The following is a 15,230-nucleotide window of genomic DNA, read 5'->3' as shown; positions in this document are numbered from 1 at the left end:
ATCATTTCTGTAGAGCTGAGAAGGGGGCAGAGGTGACACTCAGGTAAACATATTCAATGGATATTTTTTAGGGCCTATTTCTAGAAACACTTTTATTATTTCACATGTCAAAGGATTAAAATTGGAGAATTACATGACACTAATGGATAACATTGAATAATGCTGTCTCTGGGTTTTGTGGGGTTTTTAAGTAGCTCTGTATTTTATTCACAATCTCACCATAAAACTTGAAAGACAAAAATATAGTATTTGGGCTTTACTTATTCCTTTCTCCCTGTTACATATGCTTTCTGCATCTCAAATCCCTTCTCTATAATGGCATTATATTTTAACATTGTACACATACTTCTGATTTTTCAGATATTCTTGTCAAAAATATTGACCAAGTGAATATCTTTTGTCTAGAACACAAAATTTCTTTACTTTTAGAGAAGCCTAACTTCTTCTTAGCTGAAAATGCACTCTGTAGTTACAGGTACAGAAAACTAAGCATCTGTCTCTTGTCTAGTTGCTGCTCACTTGAGCTTACTACTTTACAGCCAGAACTGGAGCACTACAGAAGTTGTTGCACTGAATCAGCAGATTAGGACTTGAAAGAGAGATCATTATGCAGCAGGTGCATAATACACCAGTAGGGTTACTTTGTGATGGCACTGTTTAAAAATATGAAAATAACTGTTCAAAATAATGTTAAATGTGAGAAAATTTTATCTAATTAATTTCCTGAAAATCTCTTAAGATATGAAGTACTGGCCAAAGTCCCTCATCTGAAAGAGGAACACAGCAAGAGTGCTCAATAGCATTTACAAAACCTGATGGAGGTTATGAATACTGAATTTGTATTTTCAGTGTTTTCTGTAGTGACATCTTTAAAACAATTTATGTGGGTAATCTCTTCATTTTTTTTTTTTACTCGCTTGCATGTATGTTCTACAGAGTGGAAAACACTCCTCATTGTCTTAATCCCCAAATGTTTTATTAAAATTAAAAATACTTGAACACATACAAGAAATAATTTATAACAGACCACATAGCAAAGAACCTTAGAGATTTCTATATGCAAGTCAAAGCTGCATCTGGAAAAATAACAGTTTATCTTATGGACTTTCTGAAAACATCACACTAACAAGTTGTTTGTCTGTGTTGAGTTGTTCTCTCCACCGAAGACTTTGCTTTTAGTTCAGAAGACCTCATACTCCAGAAGCAGGAGCATCCTAGCAGTCGACAGCAATAAAGTGGGAGTGGGAAAGGGATATCTCCCAGCATGTTTTCTCTCTGCATTTTAGATAAAGGACTAAATGACTGCAGTCAGAACTTAACGGGCATCCACACCGTACCACAACATGCAACAGCCTGTCTTGCTGAGCAGATGATCTGCTGCAGTCAGCACATAATTAAGTGTTAGGATTCTTGGTAAGCAGATAATTCCACAACATGGGTAGCAATGAGCAACACACAGAGTTAGTGCAGAATAAGCATCTTGTACTGTTTGGTGCTAGGAAGACGCAAGTGATGGAAAAGTAGGGTTACATCAGGCACAATCAGACTCCAACACCTACAGATGGAAGAGATAGATGTTCTCTGCTAGGCCTGTAACTGACAGCAAAGCATTAAATGACTCAGTCAGACAGATCAGCCACAGCTGGGAGCGCAGCTCTCCATGGAAGTAAATTTACAACCCACAGTGAACAACTGCCTCTTCTCTGTATCTGCCTTACTCCGTTTTCCCAGGACTAACCGTGAGCCATTTGCCCTATCACAAGTACTGGCTGTTGTAGGACTGAGAAAGAAACCAGGAAACAGAGTTACCTAGACTTAATGGAAAGGAGATACAAATCTGAGAATACCGAGACATGGTGTACCAAATTCCCCATCAGCAAGAAAAATAAAAAATAAGATGTTCTTTGCCTCTGAAAGGGACCTTATATTAACTGGGAAATTGCATTTCAGCAAGGACATTCTCAGTCTCACAGCAAAAACAAACCGTCCAAGGACACATCTTATTACTACATGTGATTAAAGCAATGACTGAACAGTACAAACTGTTTGAACAAATAATACTTCATTTACCCTTTTGTGCATGTGTGCACAAAGCAATATTTCATTAGACATTTACACTTGTTGCTTAAATTTTTTTTTATAACTTAAAAGTCCAAAGTTCTGCAATATGGCATAAACACACGTGTAAATGTGTTCTGACTCCCTAAAAATTCAAGCCTTTATGAAAAACAACTGCATTTCTGTCAAGTGTGCTTAGGCTACTCAAAAGTTGCCAGAGGAAAATGAGATCAAAGAAAGGAGTTACTCATACACAACAGATCAGCCTTCTCAATTCTGCCTTATTTGCACAAACTGAAGTGCAACACTGTCATCCAACCTTAGTTATATAAATTAATCTTAACTCTCAATACATATTTGAAAAACAAAAGTAAAACTAACCTAAAGTACTACTATTTTTATTTTCTCTCAGGAATAAATAAATAAATGTCCCTTCTTATTCTCTGCAAGACAAATAATGAGCCAGGAAGTGTTTTAAGGAAACTGTTAAAACATAGCTGGGTAGAAGAAATCTGAGTTTTCTTCTACATTTCCTATGAAAGCAGAACCACTTCATATTAATAATCAAAGAATGGTAGTTAAGGAGGATTTTTTTCCTATTTTCATAATTAAAATGGCATTCTTGATTTTCAAATCCCCTCACAACTGTTCTAAACTGAACACACATCACAGCACCAGCTGGAGGAAAGGGTAGCACACACTCATATCAGCAGAATTTGTGTACCTTGTTTATAGCCAGATCCATTAGTGTCCACGAACAGTCACAGTACCCACTGACACCAATACAGATATCACACCATCAAATAGTTCTAAATCATGAAAATATGACAAGCTTTCATTTCCACCAACAGAAAGGCAGAAGACTGAGAAGCAGTTCTAATATTTGAATTCTTGTGGGGTTTCTCTCCCTTCCAACTTTAAGTATTCTATGATGCTATGAAATCTAGTGAGCTGGTAGTAGCAATACAGTTTGTAGCATCTCTCCGATAAATACTTAAGCTTCCTCCTCAAAAAGGGCATGTTTCCCTACCTTCTGCCAACTGTGCTTAGTTCGCCTTCTCTCTCAAACTACTAGAAACACCATTCTTGATTAGTACCCTTAAATTGTGACTACCAGCTGGTTAAGTTTTCTCTTCAGAAAGGGTAAAAGAAAAAGCCTTTGAATTTGTGGTGTGCTTGTTACTTAAAGACTGGGACTACAACTTAAAAAACACCGTCTCCTCATAATGCGCAAAGTAACATTTCCTCAAGTTTCACAGGACAATGCTATAAGCAGCTACTTCTTCCAAAGAGAAGCAACTACTACTTCTTTATCTATGCAAAGGCAGAGTTAATCAGAAACACACGTATTTGTATAGTGTGGAAAACAAATTTTTCAGAAGTCATGTTGAATAGAGCCATCGACAGATGACCTATGGAAAACCCAGGCCTGGAATCCCTACTGTCCCTTTCTTAAAACAAAATTCCTACAGTCCCTTGCTAGGTGATGAATAGGAACTTACTCTGCCTCATTTCACTAGTTGGCCAGGACCTCATGACACCCACAGGACCACCAGCTCCCCGCTGCCTGAGAACTGGTGAGGTACTGGGGATGCAGGTGGCACTGACTGGAAGCCATAACGAGATTTTGCTGCATTAACAATGCTGCTACAACATGTGCGCTACATGAGAACCAGGCCTTGAGGGTGTGACAAAGCAGTTCATCAGCAAATAAGCAGCTATTTTTAGTATGTAAAATGAAAGAAAATTGGCAGCATTTCCAGCTGTTTTGCCAAATACCTGCAGCACTAAACCTTTCAAGTTAGACTTAAAAAGGGCTGGGGAACACTTGACTCTGACAGATGTCTGAAAACACGCAGACATACAGGTAATGAAACCATAATTTAGAAAAAGCCTCACTACTGGTGTTAGAATATGCGCTGCAGTGTTATCTCACATGAGTTTTTCAGCAAATGGGATCTGACCTTGAAATGTACTTGTGAAAAACTGCTTCCTTTTACTTTTAAATATATAAATACAATGTGAACAAAGTTCAAAATACAACTCAAATGTACACACAAAAAAGAAAAGTGCTTACTAAGCCACTTTAGGCTGGACACCAACCAAAACTGATTGCAGGTACTAATTACGGTAAGATCAAGTACTTACAAACTCTACCTGAGCAATTACCATGAAAAAGCCCAGAGGAACAGAAGAAAGGGATGTGAATACTTTTCTTGAGTTGCTAACCCCCCTCACCATTTTATTCAGCAAGTCCGACTCCCTATGCACTTAACATTGACAATAAGGTATGGGAATTTCCTGGGAGGAATTACGTGCCTCTAAATTAAAATTATGAGCAGCCAAGAGATAAACAGACTACATGGCATTACCTAAACCAGCAAAGCATTTCCCCACAAATGCCATGTACCTAGGAATTACTGCTTTTAATAAGCTAATAGCCAATAGCCTAAGTACTGTAAGTGGAATAAAGTGCACATACAAGCAGTAGCAATTAGTAAGAAGTGTGCAGTAAGCAACCTTCATTAGAACAAAAGTTAATTAAATCTACCATGGAGAATCACAAAAATAACTCAGATATTATATCCTCATAACCTCAATGAGGATTGTACTATTTCCCAAAGTGTTTTTACCCATCTAGCATGCCATAAAAAAAAAAAAAAAAAAGTGGTGTTCCCATCTTGCTCATGGCGGAAGAAGGAAAAAAACCCAGGGGAAAAAAAAAAAAGTAGTTAATTCCACTATTTGATTCTCAGTTGCTGAAAGAATACTTCCAGTCCCGTGAGACTAGTACACACCTCCTTTGCCTTCTTCAAATGGGCTCTGGGCATCAGGACATGCTTTGAGAGCAAACTGCACCTTATTTGTAGTAGTGATTTAAAGTAATTTGAATTAAATCATTCCATCCTGACACAGGCAAAGCTTGACTAAGTTTAATCAATTAGGCTTCTACTCCCATTATTTCAATTCCCCCCCTGCTCCCCAGTTTCTCCAGGACATGAATGTGTCCATTCTCCCTTCCTTTGGACAGAGCCATCTGCCTTCTCAGATAGCACTCGCTCTCAAGTTAAAAATAAATTTAAAATTCCCCAGGACCTTAGAAGAAATCATTTTCTCATTCTTTTCCTCTTATCTATGCCAGACATGTAACATTTAGTAGCAATACCCCTCATATACGTGCACGGTCTGTCTTCATTAATGTGTAACAGTAATTAGAGCATCCTGCTCAACAGGAACACCTTTTACTCACAAACAGGACCAAGCTTGCAGCAGCACTAGGTAGGCTCTTCCCTCTCCTCTGCCTCTAACTAAATGCACTCTGATTTTACCCTTCTGTGCTGCAGTATAACCTACAGCAGAATGCCTCCGGTGCCCAGTTTCCCTGCTAGGTACAAAACAGAAAGGATCATCTGGGGGAGACTGGCAGGCTCTGCCTGATGCCTGCAGGGAAGAAGCGCCAGTTCTGCCACTGGCTAGGTGAAACTGCAGCCAGCCTTACAGCCTGCGACAAATATTGCTGTGAATTCACAACGGGGAGGCTCCTAAGGTAAAATACCTCCTTCAGGGTATAAAGGCCTGCATGTAGCCTCCCTCTGAACAGGTGAATTAACAAAGCAAAACCTTAGCTGTGCTAATATTTTTTGTGGGTGGTTTTTTTTTTTTATTTTATTTTCTTTTCGCATTGTTATTGTAAAAGGCCCCAGCCTGATCTCTTGTGACTTCTTCTCTGCTACTTCTCTGGTTTGGAGTAAAGCAGGTTAATAAAACAAAACTAGAAATCTAAATTAGTCTTCAATTTATTTTATAGAACACCTGACCCCTCAAAAAATCCCACATAAACAAAAGAAAACCCTGATAGGGACTGATAACAAAAATCACTCCCTCCCAGTTGTTGATATAACATAAAATTAAGACATGAAAGTAAGATCAATAACTCAATTCCTTATGTAATCTTGGGAACAGCAACATAATCAAAGAGTACAAACAGTGCCAAGTCAATTGAAATAAGCAAGGTGTTCACAGAAGCACTGTTAAATAGCTTCTCACTTTTTTCTTGTAATGCCGATTTTTTTCTGTAAATAGTTTTCATTTGACTTGTGCAGGACAAGGTTTAGAGCAACAAAGCCTGCCTGGACCAAACTGTCCCACAAAGTTCAGAGTCATGCACAAATAATGCGGATGTTAACAGCATTTTGTAAACAGGAGAGACAGTTTTACGCAGGATCGGACAGATATGCTTACATACAACAGAAGCCTGTGAGGTTACGTTAGTACTAAGTTGATACTTTAGAAGAGTAATGCTTGCTACATTAAACAAAATGCAAATTGCAGCAGCAGCAACATAACAACATGCACTGAATTAGATTTTACCTTTGTAGGACAAATACTGGCTCAGACAGAGAAACAAGTGGGATGAAACTACTACCATTTACAAAATCCCACCTGGAATGATCACATCCACCAGCATATCCAGGTATCTGCCCACCTCAGAAGAGGGGTTAGCGGTCTCTCTGCACGAACATTAGCGTACACGGGTGGAAGTGAAGTTTAGACACTGCATTTGTCACTACCCACTAGAACCATAATCTTCACTCTGAATGATGGAACATATAAAAGAATACCTTTTCATTTAATATAATTCCATTCAAATCCTATGTATGCAATAACAAAATTTGATATAATACTGTTGTAAATTTTCTTAGCAAATCTTTTCTTCAAGACCAAACACTCCCAGGAGGATAATCAACTTTATTAAGTATCCTCTGTTCTCTCCTTTTCAATATTCTAAAACTGGAAGAGTGAAATTACATAACTGTGACGTTTCAAATAAACAGCATCTGTAGTCTTTAAGTTAACTGGAACCTATGCATCTTTGAGACTTAATTCTTAGACTAGTCTCTCTGTGACTTCTAGAAAACTGAATGTTGCTGCTTTTTCTACAAAACTAAAATAACAATAGTACAGATGATCAAAATCCACCTTGCCAACAGAAGTCATGCTCAAAAAAAAGAAAGCAGATTCACTTCACAATCCAATCCAGCATATAAACTCCAAGTGTTTCTTTGAGAACAAGAACCAAGAGTTAAGTTCAGCCCTGAAGGTAATACCCAAATACATTTCAAAAATGTAAATGAAGTTATTTTTTTTCCCCAAACCCAGAGCCCTTTCAGTGAGTGGAAATCATAGTGAAAAATCCAGGCATAAAGATGAGGAAATGCAGCAAATAAAAAAAAAAAAAAAAAAAAAAAGCACAAAGTAAGATGGTCTCCTGCTCACAGATGCTTTTCAATTTCCTCTACATACACAGATGCTTGTAAAACCACTAATGTGTTCAAATTTTGAGGAAACTCTTCCTCACCTACAAGTTCCACAAATAAACAAATTGAACCAACTATCTTTGTTTAGAGCAGCCATGTGTTTTACTTTGCATTCTCAGTCCAACTCTCCCTTGCTTTCTTCTGTCACAGACTACAGACAGAAAAAAGTCAGTACCTCAGAATGGCTAGGAACAATTATTAGGAAATAAATCCTCACATAGCCCATCCTGTACCCTATACCCTGTCTTTCCTTGTTGCCAAAACCATCAATTTCTAACTGATTCCCACAATAAACAACGAAACTCACGCCTGAAAGGAAGAACATTTCCTTCCTCTTCAAACAAGCAATATTTCAGAGATACTCTGAAGAAATCTATCTGTGATATGCTGGCCCAAGCCAGCTGTCTAAACCCATTATCAATGGTGGAGGTGCACAAAGATAACTTCTCTTTTCTTTCCAATTCAGTATCACATGATACGGAAATTATAAATTGGAAAGAGTTCATGTGGCAGCAAAATCTGCATGATGTTAAATTCACTTACGCTACTTACAATCCTAACACCAAGACAATAGTCATTCTGTGGCTTAACAGAGATCAAGCAATACTTTGTTTATCCCACCATCATTTATGCTGACACCAAAGCAGACAGATTATAGCTGTGGGCAAAGGTGACAATCTGCAGTTTACGTTCACAAGATTCTTCCTTCAGTCAATTTTATAATATTAGAGTATTCAAAGATTACTTATTAATAGCAAGCTCTCAACAGCAAACAGTAGGGAGCACAAGAAAATAGATTATACAAATTTTGCTTAGATTCCACCTTGATCCACAGAGGCAGTATACCTGAGTTTGAAGTAATCGGTCATGATGAAACTTCAAATGATCTATAGCACAGCACTACATTTCCTCAGTGATACGAGCTACAGTAAGCGCTGTGGATCCAACCTCCTCATACAAACAGTGCACTGTGCTCAAAGATCCGATCTTTCTCATCAGACCTTTTAGCAATCCAAGCAATTCTATTGTTTCAGAAAGAAAATTGTGTTTGATAACTCCTGTATCACAATGAACTTGCTGACGTATTAGCGAGGACATTCTAATCGTGTGCAGAATTTGTACATTTAAGATTCAACAGACCTTTTACAGTTTGGCTTCTGTTGACTGTCAACATGGAGACCAACTATGTTCTTCCACTTTACTGTTAAATACTTTTCTTTTTCCCTTTCCATTTTAAGTGGACTTAAAGTACAGTCAGGTAGTTATTTAATGTATTACCAGTAAATTATTTCAGATTATGACCTTCTTGGGATTCGCCAAACTGGAATTATATAATCATCTCAGACCCCACAATAATTTTTTTTTTTAAGATATAAAATTAATTCACTTTTCACAAGCACATGGAACATAAGCAGTGATCCTCCAACCCCATTTTACCTGTTCTGCACCATGCTCATTGCCATCCAGTCTGAAGGGTAAACATTCTTTCCGATGAGATCTTTGAACATTATGAATGTTTCCATCAAGAAGTCCTAGAAGAAGAAAATACAATAAATCTGTGACTTTGTAACACAAAGTTTAAGTCCTCCGGCTGTGATTAAAGAACTAAGAGGGAGGGGTCGACTTTGTTCCCAGTGAAATAAATGGGAAAATTCCTGGTGATATCACATTGGGCTCTTAAGAAAAGATAAACCATAAATTAATGAAAAGAAAAAGTTATAATACTTTGAAGTAAAGCTGTTGAATTTTTTTTATTAATTAGCAGAACAGTCTCACTATGCATAAAGAAATTATAGATTTGAAAAATATAGGATTTCTTATTTAGTCCAAATTTAGTATTCTGAATTTAAAATTGAAGGCACTGACATAAAGTTCTCAAACAAAACACTATTTCTTTTCCTAGAAATACTTCGAGATCACTGTATAATGAACTTAAATAAAATGAACACAATCGTTTCCCGTCTATTTAATGCATAGTACGCATATGGAGTTTTACCCTTGAACTTCTAAGCAAGTCACCTACAAGTCAGTAAGATCAGCAAGCTGAAACGTCGTCATCTATTACCAAAACCCCACAAGCAACTCTGTGAAGTTTGTAGGCTTTCTTGTCATGTTACTTACAGAGAATCAAGTGAACAACAGTTCTGAACAGCATTATCTGAAACCAGATCTTTTGTCACCTTCACTGACATATACTTACAGTATGGAAAAAAAAATGAGAAGACAACAAACAACTGCCTTTACAAACAGCAAAACCCATTGAATATATTTATGTCTTGTCTTTTAATTTTGTTTTTTCCTTTGCAGAACTGTTGAAACTATTTGTTGAAATAGTTTAAGAATTACTAAAACTTCTAGGATCCAGTACCCAATCTGCTGGGAAGCTGAAGTTATGTTAAAATACTGCTACATTTTCAAGTAAACTAAAGCACATAAAGAATGGCAAAAGCTACCCAAGATTGGATCTGTTAGTGTTTCAGTTATGGCACCCATCTGACTTTAAGAAAGGAAGGAAAATGGACAAATCTTGCCAACTGAAAATATTACCTCCAGGACAAACTCTAGATGGTGTAATCAAAACCTTTGCCAATACCCAGATTTATTTCAGAGTTATGTCAGGAGTATAAAAGGACAGAGTTAGTACTACTGAAACCTTCTAGAACACAGTGACCACTGGTACGAACTAGAATACACCCAAGTATGGTTACATTATGCCAGAAACAACTGGCATAGAATGATGCATTGCATTAGTAAGGCAGTGACTGCATTTCACATACAACATTATCTGGACCAGGAGTAGACTCGGTAGTGAAAATGGATTATCACGTGCAAAGTAGGGAGAGAGGGCTGAATTACTTGAGGGTTGTTTTTGTTGTGGGGTTGTTATTTTTTCTCCTCAGAACAGTAAAACATGAAGATCCCATGACTTATTCTTGATCATTATATTCCACTTTGGTGCTAGGGTCAACAACAGTGACATGTATATCTTTCCAAACTTCTGATTATGGTATTGTCCAAGGTCACCATTAGAAGACAGAGGCAACACAACGACATAGAGGCAGAAAACATACAGAAACTTAAATCCAGGAATAAACAGACAAGATACTCCAAACCAATACTATTCATTTTTCACAGTAGAATACTTAGAATTATTTATCACCTCCATGATTATTTTGTACTCACCACTAGTTCTGAACTTGTCTGAAAAGTTTCAATGTAAATTGAATAATGCTGGTTGTTCATCTGGCTTAAGATCGCTGTCATGCATGCCACAAAATGACTCTGAAAGAAAACCAGATAAAAATCAACACATGCAGATGACTTAAGAGATTGGATTCTATTCTTTCTAAAGCTGAACTACTCAAAATGCCTAATAAATCCTTTTATATATGTAAAAATAAAGTAATAGTCAAGCTTTTGCAAGCCCAGATGAAAGAAGCATACTGAAGACTTAAAAAGGCTGATTCAAAAGCGAACCTGACAAGGGGTAGGCTCTGGTGAGAAAGCTGCATCATTTATGAAACACTATGGAAACACACATTGAGACAAGAAAGCTTTTCTATATAAAGTACAACTCAGTATTACCTTAAAACTCCTAAAAGGCATGTGATGCCCAAGATTCTTCCATTAAGGATGCATAAGAAGAAAATATATTAGCACAAAACTTTTTTAATCATTCTAGAAACATGGGCTATTCACAGGAAGAAATATTGCAAGGAAGGTTATCTCCTACATTCTGCAGGCGTTTAAGTAGCAATTACAGAACTCCATAAAACTTTTATAGAACACTATTATTTTCATGTCTCTAAACTTTTAAACTTCCTTAAAAGGAAATATTTTATTTTTCTCAGTTCCTAAAGCAAAAATGCTGTAATATGTAAAATTATTTATAAGCACTTTAATTTACTGAAAGTGACGTTTATCTCTCAAGCAGTAAGAGTGAGCCTAATGACTAGCAATTTTCCTTTAAAACAGTGAAAAATCCTCCTTATTGATGCCTTATAATCTGCTGAAGTTTAAATCATTGTTTTAAAAGTGAACCTGCTTTCAACGCTTTGTTTTTATTAAGAGACTAGGAAGTAGATGAGCACGCAAAATCATCGTCTCGATTTACTTGGATGTTTTCCTCACACTGGTTCAGAACTGATGCAAGGGACTCCCCAGCTCCTCTGAGCAGTGTTTCCTTTCCACCCGGTACTGCCCGGATTCTCTGTTCAGCTCTGCCTGGCTGTACGCTCCTGCTGCACCAGCGAGGCCCCCGGAGCAGCAGCTGCCGCCGGTGGTGCCCAGCCCCGCGCCGTGGCACCGCGGAGGGGGGCAGTGCCCGCTACCGGTCCGAGCTGCCACACGGCAGCGCTGCTGCGCGCTCGGCGCTGCCTCCGGCCGTGATTTATTTATTTACTCCTCCGGGAGCACAGCCGGCACGCTTCTTGCGTGTAAACACTGAGAATGACAATAGAAAGGACCTAATAATCCTTCTTTTGGAGTAACATCAGTGCTACAGAGAGGGCTGCCTACTTTCTAAGACTAAGAAGACACGTTTTCCGCAGGGAAACCGAAAGCTTTCAGGTAAGGAATCCTGTGTTCTCGGGTGCTGATGCTCTTCGGAAAAGAAAGGCTGGTTTTCCTGCTGTAGTAGTTCACTTTCACAGTTATGGATCAGACAATTATCTTCTGTGCGGTTAAATGTATAGCTGAAAGTAATAATGAATTGCAAGGGATTCAGTAAGGAAATAGCATGGGGTTTTTCTTCCGATGCCTTGATTTGGAAAAAGAATTACTGACAGAAGTTAGAGAATTGTACATGAAAAACAGTTTGTATTTTTGTAGTTGGACATTTGCCACTGAATGCCTTTCTATATTCATGTTAAATAATCACTCATTGAAATAAGCAGCATTTCTTCACAAGCATTGACTAGATGTATTATGTTGCTTAAAGGCATAAAGATTTTTAAAAGGTTATTTCTTTTGTTGAAATCAACTTCTAAAATGTGTCTAGTTGTATCTGTGATTATGGTACGGCAAGAATGCCTATTCTTAGTAACTGTGTATGGTGACTTTAAAAGTAACAGATGATACACCTTGATCACTGAAAAGAGCCATAAAAAGATCACATATTGCTGGCCAACACCTCAAACCAAACCTGTCAAATGCAAAAATCAGTGGGACTGAATAATATGTAAAAAAGAAGGTGACAGTAAAGCTGGTTTGCTACAAAAACTTCCTCCATCATTTCCATGTAACTGTAAAGCAGGAAAATACATACTGTTTGATCGGCAATAATTTTCTTGGCAGCAGTCTCAACTATTAGAAATTAACTCCAGCTTGTTTATAGGTTAAAAGCTTGCCCCTCCCTCCTAATCCCCAAACGCCAGCAATGAAGATTCACTTCTCAGAGGCACCCTCAGGTCTCTGAAGTACTCATGTGCTCGCAGCATCACCATCCTCACTGGCAGAACTCAAGTGTAACACAGGACTGTAGTGAGCTGTGATGAAATCTGCAAATTCCTCTAGGTATTCACTGAAATCCTCCTATGCTCTTTAAATGCCTCTTACTAAAACGTGCAAAGAGCATGAACTGCTTGAAAATACACTAAGTTCTGCACAAGATCGATCTACTATACTGGGAATGCAGACTATGCTCAGGAGATGGACAGAACTTCAGAACCGATTGTGATGAATAGTATGATTCAAAAAATTATTTCCTTAAGTCAAGTACCGTACGTAGGGATTGAATAGTACAAACAAGGCTGTGGCAGAGAAGGTGAAGTTCTTCAGACAGAATCCTAACAAGACATTTCAGCTGTGCTTAGGCTTGTTAGGATTAATCCTATGAATTAGACCAGAAAAGGTTGATCTGAACAGGTCAAATGGATTAAAAAAATAAATGTATCAAAATAAATACTTGACTGATGAGAGAATACAGGAAAAATTAACAGAAATAACTCAGAATACACTGCACTACTATGAAGAGATCTAGTAAAATGTATGTCTTCCAACTTAAAAACATTAATTTCCATTTAAATGTAAAAGAACCTGGAAAAGAAACAACACTGAATTCTAATGTTTGAATTAACCAATTCACTAACAGCCTTTCAAAAAATGGGTAAAGAAATAAGGAAATCAATAACATTAACATTGCACTTTATCGGGAGCAGGAATACAAGTAAATAGGTAGCCAAATGAAAATGAAACAGAGGACAAAATGTCTCCTGAAACATTCAAACTCCCTGTCCACTTAAAAAAAAAAGCATAACAAATATAAAATTTAAATTAACTAAAATGCTAGCTGGCTTCAGTATAAACACTGCAAAACAGTGGCTAAGGTAACAAAAATGCTGTTTTAGTTGAGTTTATACAAAGTGCATCAAAAGGGACCACAGATGCGTTCTGTAAAACAAACAGGGCCTTCTAAGGTCAAGGGGAAAGAACGCGGAACCTTCTCCACTGTTGTTCAAGTGCACGTTGGCTGTGGACGTGACACAGACAGGAAAAGAAACATCTGAAAAACACTACGGTCATATTCTAAGATATCAAACTTCAACACCTAGCAACTAAACCCCAGCATACTTCACAATAGCAGATGGGGACAGGTTGCCGTAGTAACTTCAAATAATACTAGCACCTCCAGAACAAAGCAAGCAAACACACTGGAAAACCAAACAGCAACAGAAATAAGGAAGAATGAAGCTACACTTGGATTCTAACCTAGTAGAAGTATTTCAGTGGTGTAGGGTGGGTAATCTTCACACAGGTGTACTTCTGGAAGGACTGAGGAGGATATGGATTTCATGTAGGCACCTAAGTTACATTTACCCTCATTAACAGAGGGCTTTACCGACACAGAGCCCGAGTGTAAATACGTAACCACATCTACATCACTAAAGAGCAGGCAAAGATCAACAATTCCTAATAATTCCAAGACTTCTAAAAGCCAAGGATGATGTAGTTATTTTTATATCCTCTTTTTAGCAGAATACTGGATGTTTTAAACGCTCATTTTACCTACCCTCACAATTAATGTCGGGTACGAGGACTCCTTTCCGTACCACCATCCTCACCACCTGTAATCCTATATTGACTACGGATGGCTTACATCTGATTAATGTACAAGGTTCTATATTGGGCAAAGAATCTTATCCAGAAGATCCAACATTTTTGTGGTGTATGAAGCGACCATGCCACATAGATTAGATTTAATTCTGAACTTCCTTTCAGGTTAAGTCAGGAGTTTCAGAATTCAGTGTATGTGAGCGACAATAACTGTAAAAATGGTGCACAGAAAAAGTGAGACCAAGAATTTCTACAGGCCAGAGAGTTCTCTCTCTTTTGTTTTCTTTTTGTTCAGAAACAAGTGCAAAAGTCTTTCTGGACGAGAACTGATAAATATGTTATCATTAACATAATTAAAGAAAAAGCTAACCAATCAACTGTTTCAATATAATGTTAACAATCATCAATATTTCTGTTGTAGCACAAGCACATAATTGAGAAGGCCTCCCAATATACTGTTTGCACAGAATTATTGAGTCATCACACCCGTTCAGTGTCATGAGCTAAAGAGCAACAGAATTACCAGAAAAGTACAGGAGATGCTGAGTGATGCCATGAAGCAGCACAGTAGTTAGAAGTGACAGTTGCTCAGAAAGCCACACGAACCCTTGAGAACTACGGCATGTGTACAGGATAGCACAAAAATCTCTATCGTATTATGCAAACACTAAAAACCAGCACTCTGAAATGAAAAAATAAGAGGAATTTGAAGTGACTTGCTAATACAGTTCTGTTTCTTCTCCAGAAATAGACGTCACTGCCAATGCATATGCTGTCCTACACCGTACTGTTTCTAGCTGT

The 15,230-nt window shown here is 37.7% G+C and overlaps 2 protein-coding genes across 4 annotated transcripts in view; one reads left to right on the top strand and one right to left on the bottom strand.

Annotated features, from left to right (window-relative positions):
• The window catches only part of DOCK2 (dedicator of cytokinesis 2), a 184,647-nt gene that overhangs the window by 59,804 nt on the left and 109,613 nt on the right, over window positions 1-15,230 (bottom strand). The window contains exons 28-29 of the mRNA XM_086758735.1: window positions 10,560-10,658; window positions 8,814-8,908 (exon numbers count right to left, since the gene is read on the bottom strand). Coding sequence (XP_086614861.1) covers window positions 8,814-8,908; window positions 10,560-10,658 — 194 coding nt within the window. The remainder of the gene's footprint in view (window positions 1-8,813; window positions 8,909-10,559; window positions 10,659-15,230) is intronic.
• The window catches only part of INSYN2B (inhibitory synaptic factor family member 2B), a 35,596-nt gene continuing 32,144 nt past the window's right edge, over window positions 11,779-15,230 (top strand). For all 3 annotated transcript variants that reach the window (XM_086759128.1, XM_086759127.1, XM_086759130.1), the window contains exon 1: window positions 11,779-11,945. The gene's annotated coding sequence lies outside the window, so the exon portion shown is untranslated. The remainder of the gene's footprint in view (window positions 11,946-15,230) is intronic.

This window comes from Chlamydotis macqueenii, chromosome 14 (assembly GCF_036417535.1).
Source record: "Chlamydotis macqueenii isolate bChlMac1 chromosome 14, bChlMac1.mat, whole genome shotgun sequence".
Taxonomy (NCBI): domain Eukaryota; kingdom Metazoa; phylum Chordata; class Aves; order Otidiformes; family Otididae; genus Chlamydotis; species Chlamydotis macqueenii.
This window is presented reverse-complemented; position numbering and strand designations above follow the sequence as displayed.